At 30.2% G+C, this 21897-nt stretch overlaps 2 protein-coding genes, 1 non-coding gene and 1 pseudogene across 3 annotated transcripts; all 4 read left to right on the plus strand.

Moving 5' to 3' along the window:
• The first annotated feature begins 1153 nt into the window (after window positions 1–1153).
• Window positions 1154–2555, plus strand: LOC149887040 (tomoregulin-2-like). The gene is made up of 5 exons (XM_090089914.1): window positions 1154–1398; window positions 1525–1579; window positions 1732–1884; window positions 2004–2159; window positions 2346–2555. The coding sequence occupies exons 2-5, from the start codon at window positions 1531–1533 to the stop codon at window positions 2483–2485; spliced, it is 498 nt and encodes a 165-aa protein (XP_089946040.1). The 5' UTR covers window positions 1154–1398; window positions 1525–1530; the 3' UTR covers window positions 2486–2555.
• Window positions 2556–6571: 4016 nt separating this feature from the next.
• On the plus strand, window positions 6572–11339 carry LOC149887041 (uncharacterized). Its single transcript, XM_090091465.1, has 8 exons — window positions 6572–6584; window positions 6689–6718; window positions 6789–6823; window positions 6951–6986; window positions 7082–7123; window positions 7209–7244; window positions 10025–10777; window positions 11047–11339. Exons 1-7 carry the CDS (start codon window positions 6572–6574, stop codon window positions 10145–10147), a joined length of 315 nt encoding a protein of 104 aa, XP_089947591.1. The 3' UTR covers window positions 10148–10777; window positions 11047–11339.
• LOC149887042 (uncharacterized) lies at window positions 8325–10017 on the plus strand (annotated as a pseudogene).
• Window positions 11340–21664: 10325 nt separating the features above from the next.
• On the plus strand, window positions 21665–21738 carry Trnai-aau (transfer RNA isoleucine (anticodon AAU)). Its single transcript has one exon. It is a non-coding gene; the product is annotated as a tRNA-Ile (tRNA).
• Window positions 21739–21897: the final 159 nt, after the last annotated feature.

Raw genomic sequence — 21897 nt, forward strand, 5'->3', positions numbered from 1 at the left:
TGATTTTAAATAATTTTTTTATGAATGACGTCTTCTAAGAAGAAATTAAAGGATTATGGAAAATTTAATTAAGAAATATTTCAACGCGTTAATGAATAGGTGTTAATGAATATAAGGTGTTAATGAATATAAGGTGTTAATAAATATAAGGTGTTAATAAATATAAGGTGTTAATAAATATAAGGTGTTAATAAATATAAGGTGTTAATAAATATAAGGTGTTAATAAATATAAGGTGTTAATGAATATAAGGTGTTAATGAATATAAGGTGTTAATGAATAATTTGATAATATTTTAAGGTGTTAATAAATGACGCGTTTATAAAATATTTAAAAAGGAGTTAAGTTTGTAAATTTAACGATTCGCAGTCAGACAGTGATAAGATAATGTCAAATTCATAAAAAAAACGGTGAATCATAGGTGTCTCTGGGAAAGTTATAATAATTCGCCACAATTTAACTGAAAATTCACATTAAAAGTGATGCAAAAAATTTCTTTCCTATCTACCGCAACTGTAGCTAACCATCTTTAAGTGGACATCTTTGACTTTTTTCCTCCTTCAAACCTGAGTTTTTTGACCTTGATAGGCATTTGCATTTGAAATGCTTAAAAGTTTATTCTACTGCCATAAATAATTTATTGTCTGTGAAAAATCCTTAATTGATTTTATGAATTAAATGCTTGCAGCACTGCGTTACAAAATTATTTAAAAAGTAAAAACGATTGGGATTTTCACAGGTTCAAATCATCGCAGCGTTCATTTTGTTAATGATAATTCAAAAAACAATATTGCTTTCAGCATAGGTATTGTTTAATTTTTAAAATTTAAGTTTTAAAATTTTCACTACTTGTAAAGTGGCTTTTTTGACTTGGGCAATTTTAAACTTTCACTGACAGTATTGCCTCCTGCTGACTTGATAGATGTTTTAAGCAGTTTTTAAAAATCTTTAAATGTCAACCAAAGTTCCAGAAAATTTGTTTACATTTGATGAGTCAAACTTAAAAATGATTCAGTATGTAACCAATATCCCCTCCCAACACTAAAAAATATGAAGTAAATATTTAGTATACGCTGTTAATGTTTTTACACTGATTCGCATTCATTCGTGTGTTGTGATAATATAATGGGTACTTTTATGTTGAAATAGATACTTTGATGTTGTAATGGATATTGTAATGGGTGTTTTAATATTGAATGGGTGTTGCTTAAAAGCAGAATGAGTAAACATATGCAACATAAAAATGAATTACAGACCAATAATAGGAAATCCAATGTGGTATTGTTTAATGAGCCGACCAACTGATTAAATAATTTTTTAAATGATAAGAAACCCAAATTTTTAAGTTTGAACATTATTTTAAGCTCCATCACAAGTTGAAAGGGTTTTAAATAGCAGGTATGCATGGAATAAAAAATTAATTTAAAAAATCATTTTCTTCGGAAACTATAAAATTATGTTATCCTCTTCAAATGAGAGTCTTTTTTATTCTTTTGAGCTGAATCGATTAATTTTTTTTTTTAGGAAAAAATGAAGTGTGTGGCCATAATCTTAGTTTTAGTAGCTGTAGCTTATGCAGGCAGGTTTTCTAGTATTACAAAAATTAATTTTCTCTTAATTGATGCAGAAGGATGGGGGAAGGGGGAGGGAGAGTGAAGGGGCAGGGGTACACTTTCATAAATGTGAATGTAAAAAACTGTTTAATTTTATTGTTCTAATTATTATTTATAGAAAAAAATTGTAATGAACCATGCGTAGCGTTATGGAAACCAGTGTGTGGACACGATGGTGTAACGTACGCCAATGAATGCTCTTTAAAAGCTGCATCATGCTCGAGACAGGAAGCAATTGTTAAAGTTTACGATGGCGAATGCAAAACTGAAGGTATTTATTTTTATATGTCTCTTAAAAACCTTTTCATTCTTTTTTTTTTTTTATTAAGTCTTATAAAGAAAAAATAAAAATTGGGTTTTGTAAACAAGAAAAAAAAAATTTCTTCAAAGGCAAATGTGAGTTTCCATGCAACCGAATGTATCTACCAGTCTGTGGTAGTGACGGCAATAGCTATTCAAACGAGTGTCTTTTGAGACAAGCTTCGTGTGAACAAAAAAAACCCATCACAGTCGTACGAGATGCATCACAAGGCGATGATTGTAGTAGTAAGTAATTTATTTATGGTCGTAGTTAGAACCAGAAATCTGAATTCATTGAATATAAGTTATTTGTGTGATATAAAACATACTAAAAAAATTAGCATTTCTAAAAATCAGCACTTGATTGCCAGCATTCTTTTTAAATGCTATCACAAGTTTATCTTTAAGGTACATCTACATTGCTTACTTTAGGGTGTGATTTCCCATGTACCCTAATTCTCGCTCCCGTATGTGGATCAGATGGTAAAACATATGCATCAGAATGTGTCATGAGGGGCTTCGCTTGTAGTAGTCGAAAAGCTATTATCGCTGTTCGCAAAGGAGCTTGCTGAGGCGAATCAAGTTCTCTGAAAAACAATGTTAAACATTTTTTTTGTAATGAAAAGTGTTGAGAAAAGCAAATCTTTTTTTTTAAATTTCTTTGATAACATTTTAAAAATATTTAAAAGGTTGATAAAGAGCACGACTTAAAGATACATAATTCTTAGGTTCACTGTTTTAGACTTAAAAGAAATATTGAAGGTTTGCGTTTTTAGATTTAGAAAAGAAGACCAAGAGACCCTTACGCAAAATTTCCTTGGAGAAACCATGAAAAAATATCCATGGTGTTTCAATTGGTATTTGGAACACCATAGATCATAGTTTGCCAAAATTGCAAAGCTAACAAAAGTTTTTTTGTTATTTTTAGGCGCACTAAAGTAGAACACAAAATGTTCCAACTAATCATTTTCAAGAAAAGATAAATATATTGATACATATGTTCCAAATACATTCATAAATCTTACTACAGTCAAATGGTAATGATATTCAGCACTACTTATGTTACATCTATTAAGTACATATTAAATTCACCTTCTAAGGCATAACTTATTAATGTTTAATGACGTTTTAAATCTGCTTTCATCTCGCTATTGCCTATTTTAAATCTTCGACGCAATGTTGTGGAAGGATAATGTTGTGGTAGGATAATTGAAAATTCTTTTAAGGTTATATAAATTCTTATGGCGAAATCATTTTTTGCTGTGAATTTATAAACAGACATAATGTCTGTTCCTATTATGTATTGCACCATTAAAACTGTATGAATTTAAAAACACTTACCTAAAGAGGAAATAAATCAAAACAAACTAGGATTCACCCTTCTATAAACAGTTATCAGGAATGCTACATACTAGATTGTGTATAGGACACATGTTTAAAAAGCAAGAAATACTTTTGTTATGCAAGTTCTATACAAATTTTGTCCTGCGAAACACAAGAAGCATATTCAAAACTAAGTAAATTCATAAGGGAAAAAGGAGGAGGTCAAAGATTGTCTTAATCAATCGATACCTTGGTCTATCGATACCTTAAACTAGTGGTTTCAGTATTTTAAAAGATAAAAATCTCAAATAAAAGTATTTTAAAAGATAAAATCTCAAAGATTTTTAAAGTCGGAAGTAACAGTTATTTTTGAAATTATTTTTTTCTGTACAACAAAAGTTAATGCTTTTGAAAAGCAGTTTTTTTTTTTTTTTATCAACGTTGCTTTCGAGTATATTTAATAAGCATCTGCGTCTCGTTATTTTTTTATTCGAGACGAGACGAGACAATGATATCCGGAATGCAATTTTTAAATTCCGAAAGAAAATTTATTGTCCCGGTTTTTAACTTTATTCCGGGACAGTTTATTCGTCAATTTTTTCCGGGACTTTTCTCGTCTCGTTATGCTTGTTCCGGTTCATTTCGAGAAAACGATTCCGAGACGCAGACCCTTAATATTTAAAAGGTCTGGTTTATCTTTACGGAGTTTTGTCGTTGACGGGGTTTTTGTCGTTGACGGAGATTCTGAGGGTAAATTTAATTAAAGCTACTCTTAAAAAATTAAATATAGCGTTAGAAAACAAAATCTATTTGAAAGAATAGTTGACAGATTTCTACAGCTTCACCAGCCTGTAACAAATTTTACCTATTTTTTGTTGAAAAATATTTAAGCTGTTGAAATGTTCATAATGCTCATCATAGTAAGTTTTAATTTTGAAAAGTTAATATGAAAAGTTTTTTTTTTAGAATTCATTAATGATTGCTTTATTCTATGCAATTTCTGATTTATTATTATTATTTTAATTTAAGTACACATTGACAGATTTAATTGTTTCGATCAAATTTAAATTTTCTTTGTAACAAAAATCATATTTTTGTGAAAATAAATGTGAAATAATAAGTGAAAAGTGTCGACAAGAAAAATCTGTGAGAGATTTTTATGAAAGTTTGTCAGTTTTCACCAGCAGACAGACTTCATCAGTAAACAGATTTCCAACCCTAACTGGGTATAGATTAATAATTTTTACAAATGTACACTAGAGCGGAGTGCTTCAGAAAGATAAAAACAAATCTTATAAGTGATTCATAAGTTGTGTAGTTTTCAAAGAAAAGCTGCATCATAGATGCGACAGAAATGCATTTGATTAGTTTATAGCCAAAGTAAAAACTGTTTTCTCAAAATTGAAACTCTACTAAATCCAATGGTTAATGAACAAAAAAAAGTTTGCGATGAAGATACTTTGATGACAATTACATCTTTTGTCCTTACTGAGCTTTGACTTATTATGCTAAAAATGTCATTGCTTTGCTAGACAGTGAAAGCATCAATTATGTTCATAAGAAAGTTAATCCTGGAAAATGTCTTGACATGAGAAAGCCTATTGAAGAATTTTTGTCGACCATAGAAAGTGGGAAGTCAAAAATGTTCAAAAATTAATGGAATAAGTCAAGTATTGTTTTTAAAAAGTCACTGAAGAGGTAGTACAGCAGCTTGCATGCTCAAATAAAAGAAGTTTGAAGTTTGTCTTTAAGAATTACCAGAAAAGGATTGATTTACAATATTGAATGTACTTTAGTCGAGCAAAACAAAATAAACTTGATATTTTTTTAAAAATAAATTATACTTCCTTATTGAAGTTTTATTATAATTCCATTTTTGAGGAAACACCAGTTGATAAAAATTGGTAATGACCAATTAAATGCTTGAAAAAGTTATTAATTTTGTTCAAAGAAAAAACCCCTCCAATCATGAGAGTTGACAATATCAGTTAAGGAATGAATTTAGATTTTCTTAAACAGGACAATTGACCAAAATTGGGTGCTGGTTTGCACTCTCAAATAGCTAAAGATATTCATAATTGGTGTAGCCAGCTTTCTAACGCTTTTTTGGAACTCGTTGAATGTGTGATAAAACTAGAAACAACTAAAACTAAAAATGATAAAAACATTAAAAATCTGAAGACAGAAATAAGTAAAGCAGCTGAGTCGAGCAAGTCTATCAGTGACTGGTCGCTTATTGCCAAACAGGGTAAACAAAAAAAGAAGCCTACAGAGTCAATCAAATAAAGAAAGCATAGAAATGAAATCAAAAGAAGATGAGTGAAAAGTAAATGAAAGTAGATGAAATTTTTAAGATCATAAATCAAGAGAATGTAAAACCAAAATTTGTTAGACGGCCGAGATCTAAAACTAATAAACCAGGTCCAATTCTTGTTGAATTAGCTGAGGATATTCTTTGCAACACAATATTAGCATCAGCAAAAAAATTGAGAAGTAATGTTGCACATAAAGATATTTATATTATTCCAGATTTGACTGAGACTCAGAGACTCCAAGACTTTAACCTCAGAACTGAAAGAAGTAAAATGTATCAAGCAAGACCAGACAATGACCCCTTTTGGTATGGCATCCGTGGCAATAAAATCATTAAATTCAAAAAGAAACCAGATCAATAATTTTATACATAATTCAGTGTCAGATTGCAATAAAATTAAAAGGCTGTCATGTTTATACTTAAATGCTACCTCTCTTGTTAACAAGCTACCCGCCTTAAAGTGACTTAAGGGCCCCTTAAGGGTCCCTTTGTGGTTCAGGATATTCTAAGGGCGAATCTTCTCAAACAATTTTTTTTATCAAACCTTAAAAGTAGTAGCTTACATTTCTTTTCAACACAATACTAGTATATTTTTGATGATTTTTAAGATTAGGGTGTGTTTAGGGCAGATCCTAATAAGGGGTGGATTAGGGCTAAATTCGGGCTAGCCCGAAATCGGCTCCAATTTTCTGGAATTTTAAAACTCAGAAAAAAACAATTTAACAGAACAAATTCACACCTTCAGAAAGCATGTTTTATGAAAATGGTTTGCAATGGAATTATATTTTTGTTTTAGGAGAATCTTTTAATTACATGATGCAGGGTGAGCCTGATAAAGACGAGGAGAACGTTAAAATTGGTGAAGATAATTTTGATAGAATTGTGCCTACTATTTTTGATGATGTGGCTGGATTATATGACTAAACGGAGCACAAAAGCAATGAATGTAAATTAGGATTTCCTTGTTTAATCTAAATTATTAATTTTTGACACAAATACTCACAAAACACACATTACAAAAATGATTGCTGTCAGTTTTTTTACTAAGTATAATTAGTCAAACTAATTGAACAAACTTGTTCATTGCTATACCTTATAGTGCTAAAAGGCCTAGTTTTTAAAAAATTGTTTTTTTCAGGTGAAGTTCCATTAAGAGAAAGTAATGAAAGTAAAGAAGAATCCAAGTTTCATTTTTCATCTCTTCATATAAAGCTGTTTTACTACTGTTTGAGTTTGAGTGAAAACAAAATTTGAATGTCTCAGTCTCCCAAATGTAAGTTATTAACATTATCAGATGTCTTAAATGTGATTTTATTCATACATGAATTTATGTTATCAGTTGCTTAATTTCATTGTTAAAGTAAATATCGTTTAATAATATGATTTTTATTTAATTCTAGTCTGATTGCATAAGAAAATCTTTTAATTTATCTGATGTAAGTAAAAGTTGCTTTTCTGCTGTTTATTGTGATGAGATGATTCATTTGTTCTTACATGAAAGTGTTTTGTTGCTACGTTGTTTTTTTTAAAGGTTCTCAGCTTTCAACTACCTGTATCACTTATCCAGCCAATTGTAAGTTTTTGAAAATTGGGATGTATTATATTTTAGGTACACAAAAGTTTGATTGTGTTTTTTAATTTTTAATGATTTCTTATAGGTTTCAAGCATTCCACAGTCAGATATACAGTCAATTGTATGTTGTAAACTATTTATTGTTCATGTATAGGTTTTCTCTTAATCTTTACTGCATTTATCTTGGTATATAAGGCCACCATACTCTAAAACCCTAGGGGGTAATTCCGCATCAAATCACCCAAAATTTAGAAAATTTTGAACCATGGGTCCTCAAATTTTTTAAAAATTTCTTTGGCTGTTGCATCTTAAAAAGAAAAGTTAACACATAAAATTTCAGCTAAAAATGTTGAGCAGTTGACAAATTACTGCAATTTTAATATTGACCTGGTTTCCCAAAATGACCCGGTTTTCAAAACATTCTGAAAAAGCATTTTTCTTAAAAAAAAAAATAAATAAAAATGGCAAAAATATGAAAATAAACATATATAATGTTTTTTTGATGCTGAATTCAATAAAAGTACTTAAAATGCTCAAATATAAAAGGAACATGCTTAAAAGTTAATAAAACAACTAGTTTCTATAAACCAACTTTGGGGCCCAATATCTCAAAACACCTCTGTCAAATTTTTTTTTTTTTGCTGTTAATATTTTCAACTGCTTATAATCTTACTAGGCACAAAAAATCTAACTGGAAAAACAACTGAAACATATGGAACTTTAATTTCAAAGATGTATTACTTTTTCAAGAAATTATTTTAAAAAACTTGCAAATAGAATTCTGTAAAATATTATATTTAGTTTATAGACTCCTTAAAAAAAAAAAAAAAAAGAATTTTGTTATATTTAAGGAAGTCTTAATTATATGATAACTTAGTTATTTGATCTTAACAACTGAAAAAAACATCCTGTTTTGTTTTTATATAAAAACTGAATAAGTGTGATATTGATGTGCATTTGCTTTTAAAATTTTGACAACTATATTTTGTAAAAGTTTATAATAACTAGTTTATAAAAAGTTCAGTTATAAAACAACATTTATTGGTAAATTTTATTTAAATTTTAACAAATTAACAATTTCATATATATATATTTCATATATATGTAGATTGTATATATATATAAATATATCTATAAAGAAAATTAATAATATCTATCAGTGTAAAAAAATATACAACAGAGGGATTCTGAAAAGGTTTGAATTATTTCTATATCAAAAAATTTTCCAATCTGTCTATTACATATATTCACTGATGGTTGCGCAGGACAGTACAAAAATTGTAAAAGCTTTTACAATCTATGCCAACTAGAAAATGAATTTGACCTTAAAGTTAAATGGAACTTTTTTGCCACGTCCCATGGAAAGTCACCATGCAATGGGATTGGCGGTACTGTAAAAAGGTTAACAGCACAAAAAAGTTTAAAACGACCATACAGAAACCAAATTCTCACATCAGAAGCTATGTATGAATTTTGTATTGAGAAAATCAAGGTTGTTAACTTCATTTACATAAAGGGATTGGACTTACAATTGTAACATGAAGAGCAAAAAGAAAAGTATACTGGTGTAACAACTCTACCTGGTACTGGTAGCTTTCATCAATTTAAACATCTTGGAGAAAACAGGGTTGGGGCAAAGAGGTGTAGTACTGACATTAATTATTCAATAATCCACAATCTTAAAAAGAAACAAGATATATTTCAACTTGATACTGTTGCTTTAGGTTGTTATGTAGCTGTAGTCTGTGTAGTAATGGATCGGCATTGTAACTAAATCCAACCTAGAAGAAGTTGATGCTAAAGTTAAATTTCTTCGCCCAAATGGTCCATCAATCTGTTTTAACTGGCCTGAAAGAGATGACTATTGTTTTATTCCCAACACCAACATATTGAAAAAACTATCTGTTCCACAAGCTTGCTCTAGTTCTGGTAGAAACTATGTGTTTGAAAATGCTGAAATAGAGGAAGTACAAGTAAAATGGGAACAATATTGTAAACTATTACAAACACAGTCAAAATAACTTACATCTTCGATACCTTTAAAAATCTTGTATATTTAAGTGACTGTTTAAATTACAATTAACTTATCTTTATTTTATTTACAAATATTTTTTGGGAATTTCTTGAAAAAGTAATAGATCTTTGAAATTAAAGTTCCATATGTTTCAGTTGTTTTTCCAGTTAGATTTTTTGTGCCAGTAAGATTATAAGCAGTTGAAAATATTAACAGCAAAAAAGAAAAAATTTGTTGGGGGTGTTTTGAGATATTGGGCCCCAAAGTTGGTTTATAGAAACTAGTTGTTTTATTAACTTTTAAGCATGTTCCTTTTATATTTGAGCATTTTAAGTTCTTTTATTGAATTCAGCATCAAAAAAACATTATATATGTTTATTTTCATATTTTTGCCATTTTTATTTATTTTTTTTTTTAAGAAAAATGTTTTTTCAGAATGTTTTGAAAACCGGGTCATTTTGGGAAACCAGGTCAATATTAAAATTGCAGTATCTTGTCAACTGCTTAACATTTTTAGCTGAAATTTTGCATGTAATATTTTTTTATAATAAGGAATAATGTGTCAAAATATAACACAAAAGGAAGACACATGGTTCAATGGACTGGGTGATTTGATGTGGAATTACCCTAGGATATAAATAATAATGAGATTAGATATGAATCTCAGGGTCCATATGTAGAAGTACATATGGCCCAAGGAATACATTTAAAATATGTATTTGTGTACATATCCATTTTATTAAATTAAATTAGAAATATTTTTTTATATTAGTTAGGTATTAGTTTTATAATGGTACAAAACTGCTTTAGAATTTATTTTTCAAAGGGTAATTATAAATTGTAAAAGTTATATAAACTATTGAAAATAATATTTGTTGTGACTTTAGTTAAGTCTCCATGATTTCTCTAATTCAAGTGTACTACGTATACATGATAATATGCTTGGTGTTTGCAGCCGGCTAAAAGTTGAACCATTTAGTGCACAAGGATTGAATGTTTTGTATTACTAGGGGTAAGTAATTATTCTATAAAATGTTTTGAGATATGAAATGAATGGCAATAGTATTATATTTTAAGTATAAATATGTAGTATATTGTTTATTGTGGTTGTCATAACAGGACAGTTTCATATGAATACGTTCATTCTTCATGAACTAAATATAAGTTGACCAATCTTGAGCAACAACAGGGAAGATTGGAGGCATATGTTGGTAGTGATCTTGTTGATCAGAATGTCTGTCATACATAATTTCCTATCTTTACTTCTCTGTAGCAATATTCTGAGATTGATAAGCACCCAAATAATATGGTAAGTTTTTATCAATTTCTGATTATGTAAGTGTAGCCATGATGTGTTGCTCTTGACAAGGAAACATAGTGTGAATGATGGTGTAATATATTTAAGTTGTTAACTGATCTTTTTTGGTTAGCATTGATGAAGAGTGAAAGAAGGTTGACTGTCTATAAATAATTTCCTGGGTGCTAAACAAATTGCTGGCGCATGACTTACAGCAAAAGATTAATAGGCCTGGAACACATGGGAAGCTGAAGTTTTTTGATAGCCTGGAAAATCAGCGTAAGAAAATCAGTGTGATCTACATCTACTGTGAACAATCGTACAAATATGAATCTGTTTGACTGTGAGTCAACAGTTTGACTTGTGTTGTTTGACTTAACAATAAAATAAAGTAAAACTATGAATATTTTTTTATATGCAGATATAATTTATATTGTCAATGCGATTATATCAAACAATACAATCTCTAATACATGTGAATCTCTAATACATGTGAATCCATATATTTTGGTATAACTTTAGTAATTGGTTATATAATTATAGATTTAAATAACTATTTATTTACATGTTTTTTCTCTTTTTTTTTATAAGTATTTATTTAAATATTTATAGTTTCAACTGTTCACATTTTCCCTGGCACCACGTCTAAAAAGATATAATTGAAAGTAACACGATTTTTTTATAACGCCAGGATGGCTCTGGTGGTCTGCAGCGCTGCAAGAAAAAGACACTTGAAGTTTCGATTGAGGAAAAGAGTAAAGACGATGACTATGAAGGAAATGATGACGACAGTGAAAACGAACATCCTTGACAAAAAAAAGCAAAAGACTTAGAAATAACTTTTATAAATAAGGATATCATGTAATGAAGATTTATATAAATATTATTATATAAACTGTGTTAAACTATTGAATATTACTAGTTTAAAAAAACAACCACGCTTTACTACTCATACAGGATGAGTAGTAAAGCGTGGTTTTTTTTTGGTCGCTTTAGGGCTAGCCCTTAAGGGACCCTGAAATTTGGCGCGGACATTTTTATAAGGCTCCCTTAAGTGGTTGCCCTTAAGGGACCCTGAAGTTTTTTTAAGGCGGGTAAATGAGTTCAAAGTGGTAATTGAACAATACAAACCAAATGTAATTTCTGTGACTGAGACATGGTTTAAAAGTGATTCAGTTGTAAACATTGAAGGTTACCATATAGAAAAGACAGATCAGAAGGACGAAAAGGCGGTGGTGTTTCTTTATATATAGACAACTCATTAGACTGCTATGAACTAGATGATGCCGTTCTAAATCCCTGTAAACTAGAACAAGTATGGGCAGTTGTTTATTTTGATAATGACAAGTATTTACTTGGATGTATCTACAGGCCAAATGATTTTTTGGATATGGCAGAGTTTGATGTGGTTTTTGGCCTAGCACGCAAATATATAGACAAAAATAAGTTCAAAGATTTACTTATCATGGGCGACTTCAATTTCCCATCAATTAACGAGTCAAATGGCTGTGTTGATGCAATTTCAAATGAGAATGGAATTGAATATAAATTTACAGATATTTTAAATGATAATTCTCTTTATCAGCATATTAACATATAACTTTTCAGCTGTCAGATGAATAACTTAGGAATACCTTAGATTTAATCTTTACAACTCAACCAGCAAGTGTTAACAAAATAGATTCAAAATTTGTTTTGGGAAACATAACTAGGGGCCATCTAATAATATGTTTTACTTTCATCTTGTCTGATAAAGCAATCCGTGACAATAAAAGTAAGCAAAGATTTATGTTTGCTAATTCCAATTTTGAACAAGTATCTGACCTAATTTCAAATGTTGACTGGATACAATGCTTCAGTAACAAAAATGCACAAGAAATATTTGATGAACTGATTTTTTATACTGAGGTAGCATGTTACCATTTCACTCCAATTAAAAAGACTTTAAACTCTTTAAAAATTAGACCAGCATGGGTTAATGCTAAGTTAAAGTTTCTTATTAGAAGCAAACAAAATTTAAGATATAAAAATTGCTCATGTAAATGGAACAACCCTGTTTTGAAATCTAAATACAAATTGATTTGCAAAAATGTCGTAGATGAGATTAAGAAAGTGAGACAAAACTTTGAGCTTAATCTGGTAAAAAGAGCCACCAAGAATCCAAAGCTTCTCTACAGCTACATGAACAATCAACTAGTAGTCAAAGATACTAGAAAAACATTAAAGGGAGCAAATGGTAAAACCACTCAAAGTTCAAAAGACATTGCTGATATCTTAAACAAAAATTTTCAAGCTGCATTTGTGAATTAAGATGATGGTCCACTGCCTTCTTTTGATTTAAGAACTACTAAAACATTCATTATGACATTTGAAGATTTTACATATGAAGATGTCTATCTAAGATTAAAAAAACCTAAAAGATAACAAATCAAGTGGTGTTGATAATTTACATTCAGCTATTTTAAAGAATTGTGCATCAGTCTTTGCCAATCCACTTACTTATTGTGAGGGCGGCGGATTTTTTTATTAATTTTTATATTATTGATGTGATGATATAAAATGTGACTGTGGTGGTTCTATGTAAGTGTAATGGTAGCGCAAATATAGAGAGTGATAGAATGTGAGGTAGGACTGTCAGTGTGTAACGCAGATGTGGTAAAAGCGCGATAGGGGCATCAGACTTTTTTTTTAATAATAACTTTTAACGCATAAAGCAATAATCAAATTACTAAAAATAATAGTGTTGCCTTACTCAAAGTGCAAACAAAAATAAAAAATACTTACGACTGATTTTTCTTCTCTTACTTATTTTTCTTAATCAATATTCTCAATTATTTCTCATCAATATATATATATTCTCTTAATATTAACTCATACATATAACAATACATTAATACTTATAATAACGCAAATTGAAAACTACTCAAATACATTTCCTTACCAAATCCTTCTCATAAGTTCCTCTTTAAATTGTTCATAAATTCTTTTCATTAAATTCTCTTTAAATCTTCAAAAATCCTTTTCTCATAAAATCCTCTTTTAAAAATCTCTTAAAACTTTTAAATTCTTTTCTCATATAATCTCTTAAAATCTCTTAAAACTTTTTCTTTTTCTTAAAATCCTTTTTAAAACTCTCTTTAAAACATTTCATCAAAATTTTCCGAAAACATCTCTCTAAAGAGAGGTCTCAAGAAAATCTATCAAAATCTCTCCTTCAAAAATGTCAAAAAAAATCCCAAAAAAAATCTCAATAAAAATCTAAAAGATTTTCTCAACCGCTCCTTTTCTATCTGTCCGCAGGTGTTATTTTGAATTCTCGTCCAGACAATAGATTTCTTTTTTTTCTTCAAGTTCGTTCAGTACTTTAGTTTCAACTTCTGAGTCATGGTATTCTTTAAAACAAGTTTTACTGGTTTTTCTTTTTATTAGTCTTTATATCAGAGTGGCTACAGAACTTTCTAGAACTTTACTAATTAAAATCATATCATTGTGTTACAATTCGTGTTTGCGAAACAGTTTTAATCATTTATGGTGTGACTTATTCATTTTTCATGTTATTATTAGACATGTGTGTCCACCTGGTGTTTTTTGGGTTGACTCACTCTTTTCCTCGTTCGATTGTAGCGTGTTGAGTCGGGTAAAACTTAAAGATAATGTTTACAATTTTCTTCATCTTCCCTCCTTACATTATATTTTTAAATAATCGTTTAAAACCAGCAAACTGCCAGTGCAATTTAGATCAGCAAATATCACTCCTCTGTACAAAAAAGACGAAAAAACCTTAGCGGGAAACTACCGACCGGTATCACTCACCTCAATTGCATGTAAAATAATGGAAGGTATGATAAGATGTAAACTTGAAACTTTTCTATATAAGTTCAAACTAATAAGCAAGCAACAGCGCGGTTTTGTTAAAAATAAATCATGCTAAACGAATCTACTTGAAACACTTGATTTTATTTCAACCGCCTTAGAGAATGGTAAACCTGTTGATGTTATTTTTTTGGGATTTCGCCAGGGCATTTGACACAGTACCACATAAATGATTGTTGCTTAAACTTACAGCTTATGGAATATCTGGTCTGGCAATACAATGGATTGAAGCATTCTTAAAAGAAAGAAAACAAAGAGTTGTGATAGGCGAAAATGTATCCTCTTGGGAAGAAATTACCAGTGGTGTGCTACAAGGGTCAGTAACTGGATGAGCAGCAATTAAGCGAATCGGCTGTCATAGTGTGTTGATAGCACACTCACTAGCTCACACCAGTTACAGCATTTACTAATGCTAATACTAATACTAAAGTATGGTAACCCAGGGTTAATGATAATTTTGTCCAAAGTATGGTAACCCAGGGTTGCCATACTTTTGACAAAATTAATAACTTTTTCAAGCATTTAATTGGTCATTACCAATTTTTATCAACTAACGGGTGTTTCCTCAAAAATGGAATTATAATAAAACTTCAATAAGGAAGTATAATTTATTTTTAAAAAAGTATCAAGTTTATTTTGTTTTGCTCGACTAAAGTACATTCAATATTGTAAATCAATCCTTTTCTGTTAATTCTTAAAGACAAACTTCAAACTTCTTTTATTTGAGCTTGCAAGCTGCTGTACTACCTCTTCAGTGACTTTTTAAAAACAATACTTGACTCATTCCATTAATTTTGCTAATCCTGGCGAATTGTGTCAAAGCTGGTGCCTTTGTCAATCCTGGTGCAATGTGCGTTGCTTGAATTACAATGTCGTTAGTGCTAATTTCAGTTTTGATTCGATTTGTCAAAAAATAGAAGCTTCCGTGGGGATCTACTGTAAAGATCAATTTTTTTTTCTGAAAACCTTTTCCATCACACCTCAGTGAAAAAACCTTTGAGCATCTAATCTTCAAGAATTACAAAATATTTTGTTGTTGTCTTAGTTAAAATTGTATTTGATGCATTTGATAACAAAACGATAGAGGTTGTGTGATTTTAAATAAAGTTTTTTTGTATTTCAGCAGAACTATTTTTCCAATATATAAGCAAACAAAAAAATTACATAGTTTTGTACTCGGTATGATGATGATGATGATGATGATGATGATGATGATGATGATGATGATGATGATGATGATGATGATGATGATGATGATGATGATGATGATGATAACGTGTGATGATGACGTGTGATGATGACGTGTGATGATGACGTGTGATGATGACGTGTGATGATGACGTGTGTCCTAATTTGTCACTATGACAGTAGATTTCCAGTTAATAGTCACGACAGCTGGACAGTCTGAACTCTTTTTTCTTAAAGTCAAAGTGCAAAAACTCTGACACTCGTTTACTTTGGAAATCCACCTTTATTCGGGTAACAGTTTGATACAATATTATGAAACTCTTGTTGAAAAACTTGTTTAAAATAAAAATTTTATTGTCAAAACTCGTTGTGTGGACGTGTTCAATTAAATAGCACATGCTAATGGAGAATCCCATTTATTATTAAAAATTGGAGTTTTCAATAAATTTCATAAGTGAGAACTGGAACTAGGCATTTTAAATATTATTTAAAATGTTCATCTAATTTTCTTGTTGTAATGAACATGGGACGAAATAAAAATTGATCTGTTATTGAATGGACTTAACATTTCTCAAATTTCGCGTCATGTATGATGTTTTAGAAAATTGGTTCAAAGCTGTCGTAAACATATTAAAAAAAACAATATCACTGATGAAAAATTGCCAAGCCAAATCTTTAGGATGTCTAAAAAAGATTTTTTAAATTCTTAATGAAATAAAGAAGAAAATTGAAGAATACTATTAAATAATTGTGTCAACCCTAACCAATCATTGTTGTTAATAAGAAGCTGGCCTTCGAGGCTGAATAGAAATGAAGAAACCCGTTATTTTAAAACGAAACCCATTAAATTGATTAAGGTTTGTAAAAATGTTCCCATATAAAAATGTTTCCTTTTGGAAAAACCTTTTATTGGCTGATAAATCCAACTTTAATCGCCTCCAGTCTGATGGTAAACTATAAGTTTGGCGTCCTATTAAGTAAGAAAACGAAACTGTAACATACTCTACAAGATGGTGAAATTCAATAGGGACAATAATAAGGTTTAGGGAGCTATTTCCTGACTTGGTATTGGTCCACTGGCCAATGCAAATAAAAAGATCAATACAAATAAAAAGATGTATTACTAAACTTAATGGAGCTGAAGTCAACTTACCTGCTACTTAGATTTAAATGCACGACACCAAAGCTTACAGTTTAATCTGTAAAAGTCTGGGCTTAAGGAAAATAAAACTGATATTTTAGAATATGTCCAACCTAAAGTCCCAATCTAAACCCGATAAAGAATTCAAAAGGCCTGGAATGCTACTATTGTTGAACGATGTAAAAGCCTTATTAGCAGTATGCCATTAAGATATGATAAAGTAACAAAGAATAAAGGCTACTCAGCAAAATATTAAAGCTAGCTTTAAGGTTTTGATGTTGACTATTACATTGTACTATTTATTTTTTTTGATATGCTATATCACAAGTTTTCGTTGTATTTTTGTAAACTTTTCAATAATTGTAATAATACTTCTGTTAAAAATGATTTTTTTTTCTTATGATTTGTAGACAATAAACGGAAATTGATTAATTGATTTTATTTTTTAAGTTTACCAAATAAAGAAAGAAATTATTTTAACTCAAATGAAGAAACGTTAGGTATGCTGTGTCTTTGTATATTTAAAAAAAAAGACACGATTGCTACTCATACCTATCAGTTTTCTTTTTTTAACTTTGAGTGAATCTTAGGAAAATCTTCTAAAAAATCTTCTAAAACCAGTTTATTTTCTAAATCAAACTTTTAGTTAAATTTACTCTCTGAGCAACCGAAACTAAACTTTTATTTTTAGTTTCTCATCACAAATAAGTATATTTAAACACACATTAAAAGACAACCTCCCACCTTCTTTTAATCAAGAAATAATTGAAATGCTTCTCTTTTGAATGATAACTTTTAGCTGTAATATTCAAACAGTAAGTTAAAAATATTTTTACCTGATTAAAATTGATATTTAGCATCAAAAAATTTCGCCACATAAATCTTCTTTAAAGGAGCTACAAGAGTTCCAGAAATAATTTATAATTTTAGCTCATTGTGTGTTGCTCTAGCCACATGCATTTTTAAATATTCATTTTATACAAATTTTTTTTGTACTTGGAACACTTTATAGAGATGTTCTGATAATAAAATATTTTCTTATTTGTTTAAAGATATTGTTTTCTTGTTTCATTTCAACTTTTCAATGTGTGTATATATATATATATATATATATATATATATATATATATATATATATATGTATATATATATATATATATATATATATATATATATATATATATATATATATATATATATATATATATATATATATAAATATATATATATATATATATATATATATATATATAAAATTACTCCTCAAACTTAATACACTTATTGAACACTTTCTTTTGCAAGTGATTTCTCTTGCAAAATAACTAATTAAAAAAATCAACCCCTAATTCTAATGTTCATGCCTATGTAACTAATTTAATGGAAATTTAATCAATAGTTTTTTTAGCCTGAATGGGGACTCAATTTTCTTTTACATTCAGAGAGTGGATTGTTTTACCTTTTTAAAAAGGTAAACCATGGCACCGCCGATTCGGTTCGTAAAATCCGCAAAAAGCCAATCCGACTTATTTTGCGGATTAAAATAGTCAGTTCGTAAAAATTTTTCGGATTAATAATCCGAAAACTAATTTACGAACCACTAGCGAATTTTTTTTTTGCGGATTCACTTCGCTGTTCGGATTATCAATCCGAAAAATTTTTACAAATCAATTTAACTTTAATTCGTTTAGCGAATTATACGAATCGCGTTCCGTTCGCGTCACCATTAAATGGTGTGGTCCAAAAAAATTACGTTTTTATTATGTGCGCGTCCTATAAATAGTGGATTTCTTTTTTATTTTCAATCAGTTCTATTTGGAAATCTTAACATACAACAATTCGTTCAACAGATCAAGTCTACTATTCTTCACCTACATTTATTACGGTAAGCCATTATTATATTAATTTGATTTAAAAGTTAAGAATATTTCAAACTGAATTTTTGCGGGTTTTTTTTTTTTTTTTTGTGGATCGAATTCCTTTGCGAATTATTTCGCTTTGCGGATTGCTTCAATTAGTGGATTGGTCCGATAAAATTTATATTGTAATATTTCTTCTACTTAAATATTAACAGAAATAAAAATAGAAATAGAGATAAAAACTAGTTTGAAAAATTGTTACGCTCATTTCAATAATTAAGGCAAATAATTAGTTCTTTTATTGAAAACTTTATGCATGCCTCTAAAATATCATTTATTGTTAAGACGAATATTAAGGAAAATTTTCAAATAACTTAATAAATAATTAGTTCTTTTTCGGAAACTGTTTGTATGCATCAAAAACTATCACGTTTTATTAAGGCAAATATTAAGGAAATATTGAGGCAAATATTTCAATAAAAAGTCAGTAAATCGAAAATGTGATTTGATCCGTGTTTTCGAATTTTTAATCCGAAAAGTAATCCTTATTAACAATCTGATCCGTTTTTGTGGATTTTAAATTCAATAAATAATCCGAAATATTCGTCCGATCCGATATGGCAAACTCAATCCGATTCGTTTCTTTTTTTTTTTTTTTCATTTCACTTTTTTTTTCTTTTCAGATGCCTAAGCTGTCTAATATTTGGGAATTCTTCAACAATGTGGAGGAAAACAAGGCAAAATGCAAGGCCTGTGGCAAAATATACTTAATCAATAAAAGCACCACAAGTCCTTTAAGGAACCATTTGAAAAGAGTCCACTTGAATTTATATAAACAATTAGAAAGGAAAGACAAGCAAAAATCAACAATACCAGACATTTTTGATGAGCTTGCCTCTGAAGACTCAGATTTTGAACAAACACAAGAAAGAGGAAAAAAGAGGAGATGTCCACAGACACAAAAAGATACACCAGTATCGCCACAGCCTGGACCAAGTGGAACTTGTGGCACTTCCAACACACAGACATTGCAAGGCAGAAAACAGGCTACCAAACCTGAATGGGAAGTTACTGACATCAATCAAATAAGAACTGTTGTTGACATTACAAAATGGGTGATTGAGGACACTCAACCATTTTCTATTGTAGAAACTGACGCATTCACCCGGATGATGAGAACTGCAACCAACGGTCAATTCAGAGCCATTACAGCAAAGAATATATCTACAAAATACATTCCTCTCCTTTTTAAATTCATCAAGGAACAAGTAAAAAACATTTTCAATTCAGACAAGTCAAATCTTGATGGAGTGGCCTTTACATCCGACGTGTGGACCACTGATCACACCAATTTGTCTTTCATGAGCCTTACACTCCACTATATAGATTCAAAGTTCCAATTAAAGCGCTTCTTGGTAGAAATGTCCTACTTCCCCGAACAACATACTGCCGACAATATTGCCAAGAAGCTCAATGAATCTATCAACAAACTGGAACTTGATTTTGGAGTCAAAACCTGGATAACAGTCGACGGTGCAGCTAATGTCTAAGCAGGTGTTAGGAAATCAATTGGGGTTCAAAGTGCAATTTGGTGTGTCGACTACCGTCTAAATCTAGTTGTCAGTGGTGCTGTCGATGATAAAAGATGTCCAAAATGGTCAATTCTCAACCACAAAATAACAAAATTAGTAGGTCACTTCAACCAGTCCTCTCAAAAAGCTATGACTTTAGTTAATGCTGCCAAAGCCTTAAAAAACTCCAGAACGAAGTTAGTACAGAGATGCCCCACAAGATGGAACTCTGACCTCCATCAAATGGAGTCTGTGGTGGATCTTCTTCCGGCGATGCATTCTTTAAAGAATCCGAACCCTACTGTTTCTGGAGGTTGTAAGTTGACAGATCTTTTACCAACAGATGATGAAGTGGAATCTATTCAATCTGTCATCCGGCTTCTGAGAGGCTTTTCAGAATTCTCTGAGAAATGCAGCAGTGAAAAGAATGTTAGCATCTGTTCCGTTATTAATTGCGTATACAACATCAGAGGAAGATTAGCAAGGGAGATGATCAAGCCAAAAACCGAGGTGTCATCAGAGCTTGCTCACTACTTCAATGAAGATTTAAACAAAAGATTCGAAGGGGAGTTGATGAATATTGAATTCTCTATAGCTCATTTTTTAGATCCTAACAGCAAGGGCATGTGCTTTGTGGATGAGGGGGAAAAATTTGAAGTAGTCAAAACTGCAGTAAAAAAAGCTATGGAAGAACTGTCAAAAAAAGAAATTTTGGCTAGCCAAAGCACTCCTTCCCCTTCAATGTTGGATGATGAAGATGATGACGACTTTGATTTCACTGAACAACTGAGGAAGAAAGTGTTTGGTGCAGGTTGCATTAATCCTGGAGGTGAAACAAGCACCAAGAAAGCCATTTCTACTGAAATTGAGGGGTATTTGAATTCAAAACCAGTTCCAGCAAATACAAATGTACTGGAATTCTGGAAACAAAACCAGTATATTTACCCAATAATGTCAAGGCTGGCCAGAAAAAACCTCTGTATACGTGCTGCATCATCAACATCTGAAAGAGTTTTCTCAACAGCAGGGAATATATACAGCTCTAGAAGAACCAATCTTTCAATCTCAAAGGTTGAGATGTTGGTATATATGAAAGAAAACACTAAGCAACTCAGTAAAATTCAAGACATTGTGTGGCCAGGAAATGAATTTGGAAAATGATTAACTTTCAGTGTGATTTTGACTTTTTTTTATTTCTTAACAAGGAAATCATTTCGTTTCATTGTATATTTGAATATTATAAATAAATAAAAATGAATTTTAATTCGAAAGCTTTTTTTATTCTGAATCCGTATAAATCCGTAAAAATAATATCGGTTCGGATTCCAATTCGAAAAAAATTTTTCGAATTGCAATCCGATTCGAAAGTATCGAATCGGATTGCAATCCGAAAAAATAATCCGAAAAAACTTTAACGAATTATTTTCCGATAAATTATTTTCGGATCAAATCAATCCGTAAGTAGTTTGAACCGTTTAGCATAGATAATTCGGTGCACAATCCGCAAACCGATAAACAGTAACGAATCGGCGGTCTCTAGGTAAACCACATCTTTTTTTTTTAATAAGAACAAATTAAACCAAGGTACACATTTGTTTGTAGGCCGGTTAGCTCAGTTGGTTAGAGCGTCGTGCTAATAACGCGAATGTCGTGGGTTCGATCCCCATACTGGCCAGGTTAGTTTTTATAGCAAAATACGAGATAAAAAAAACTATTGTAAGCCAAATCAATGTAAAATATACTAAATTACAGGAAACCAAAATCAATGAGTTCAAACAATATTTCAACAACTTCTAAAAGCAGCGCACGGTGGAGTATTTATACGAAAAAGTTG

This window comes from Hydra viridissima, unplaced genomic scaffold (genome assembly GCF_058129835.1).
Source record: "Hydra viridissima isolate aposymbiotic clone 2 unplaced genomic scaffold, HvirCarnegie_v1 scaffold_6, whole genome shotgun sequence".
In the NCBI taxonomy this organism is placed as follows: Eukaryota; Metazoa; Cnidaria; class Hydrozoa; order Anthoathecata; family Hydridae; genus Hydra; species Hydra viridissima.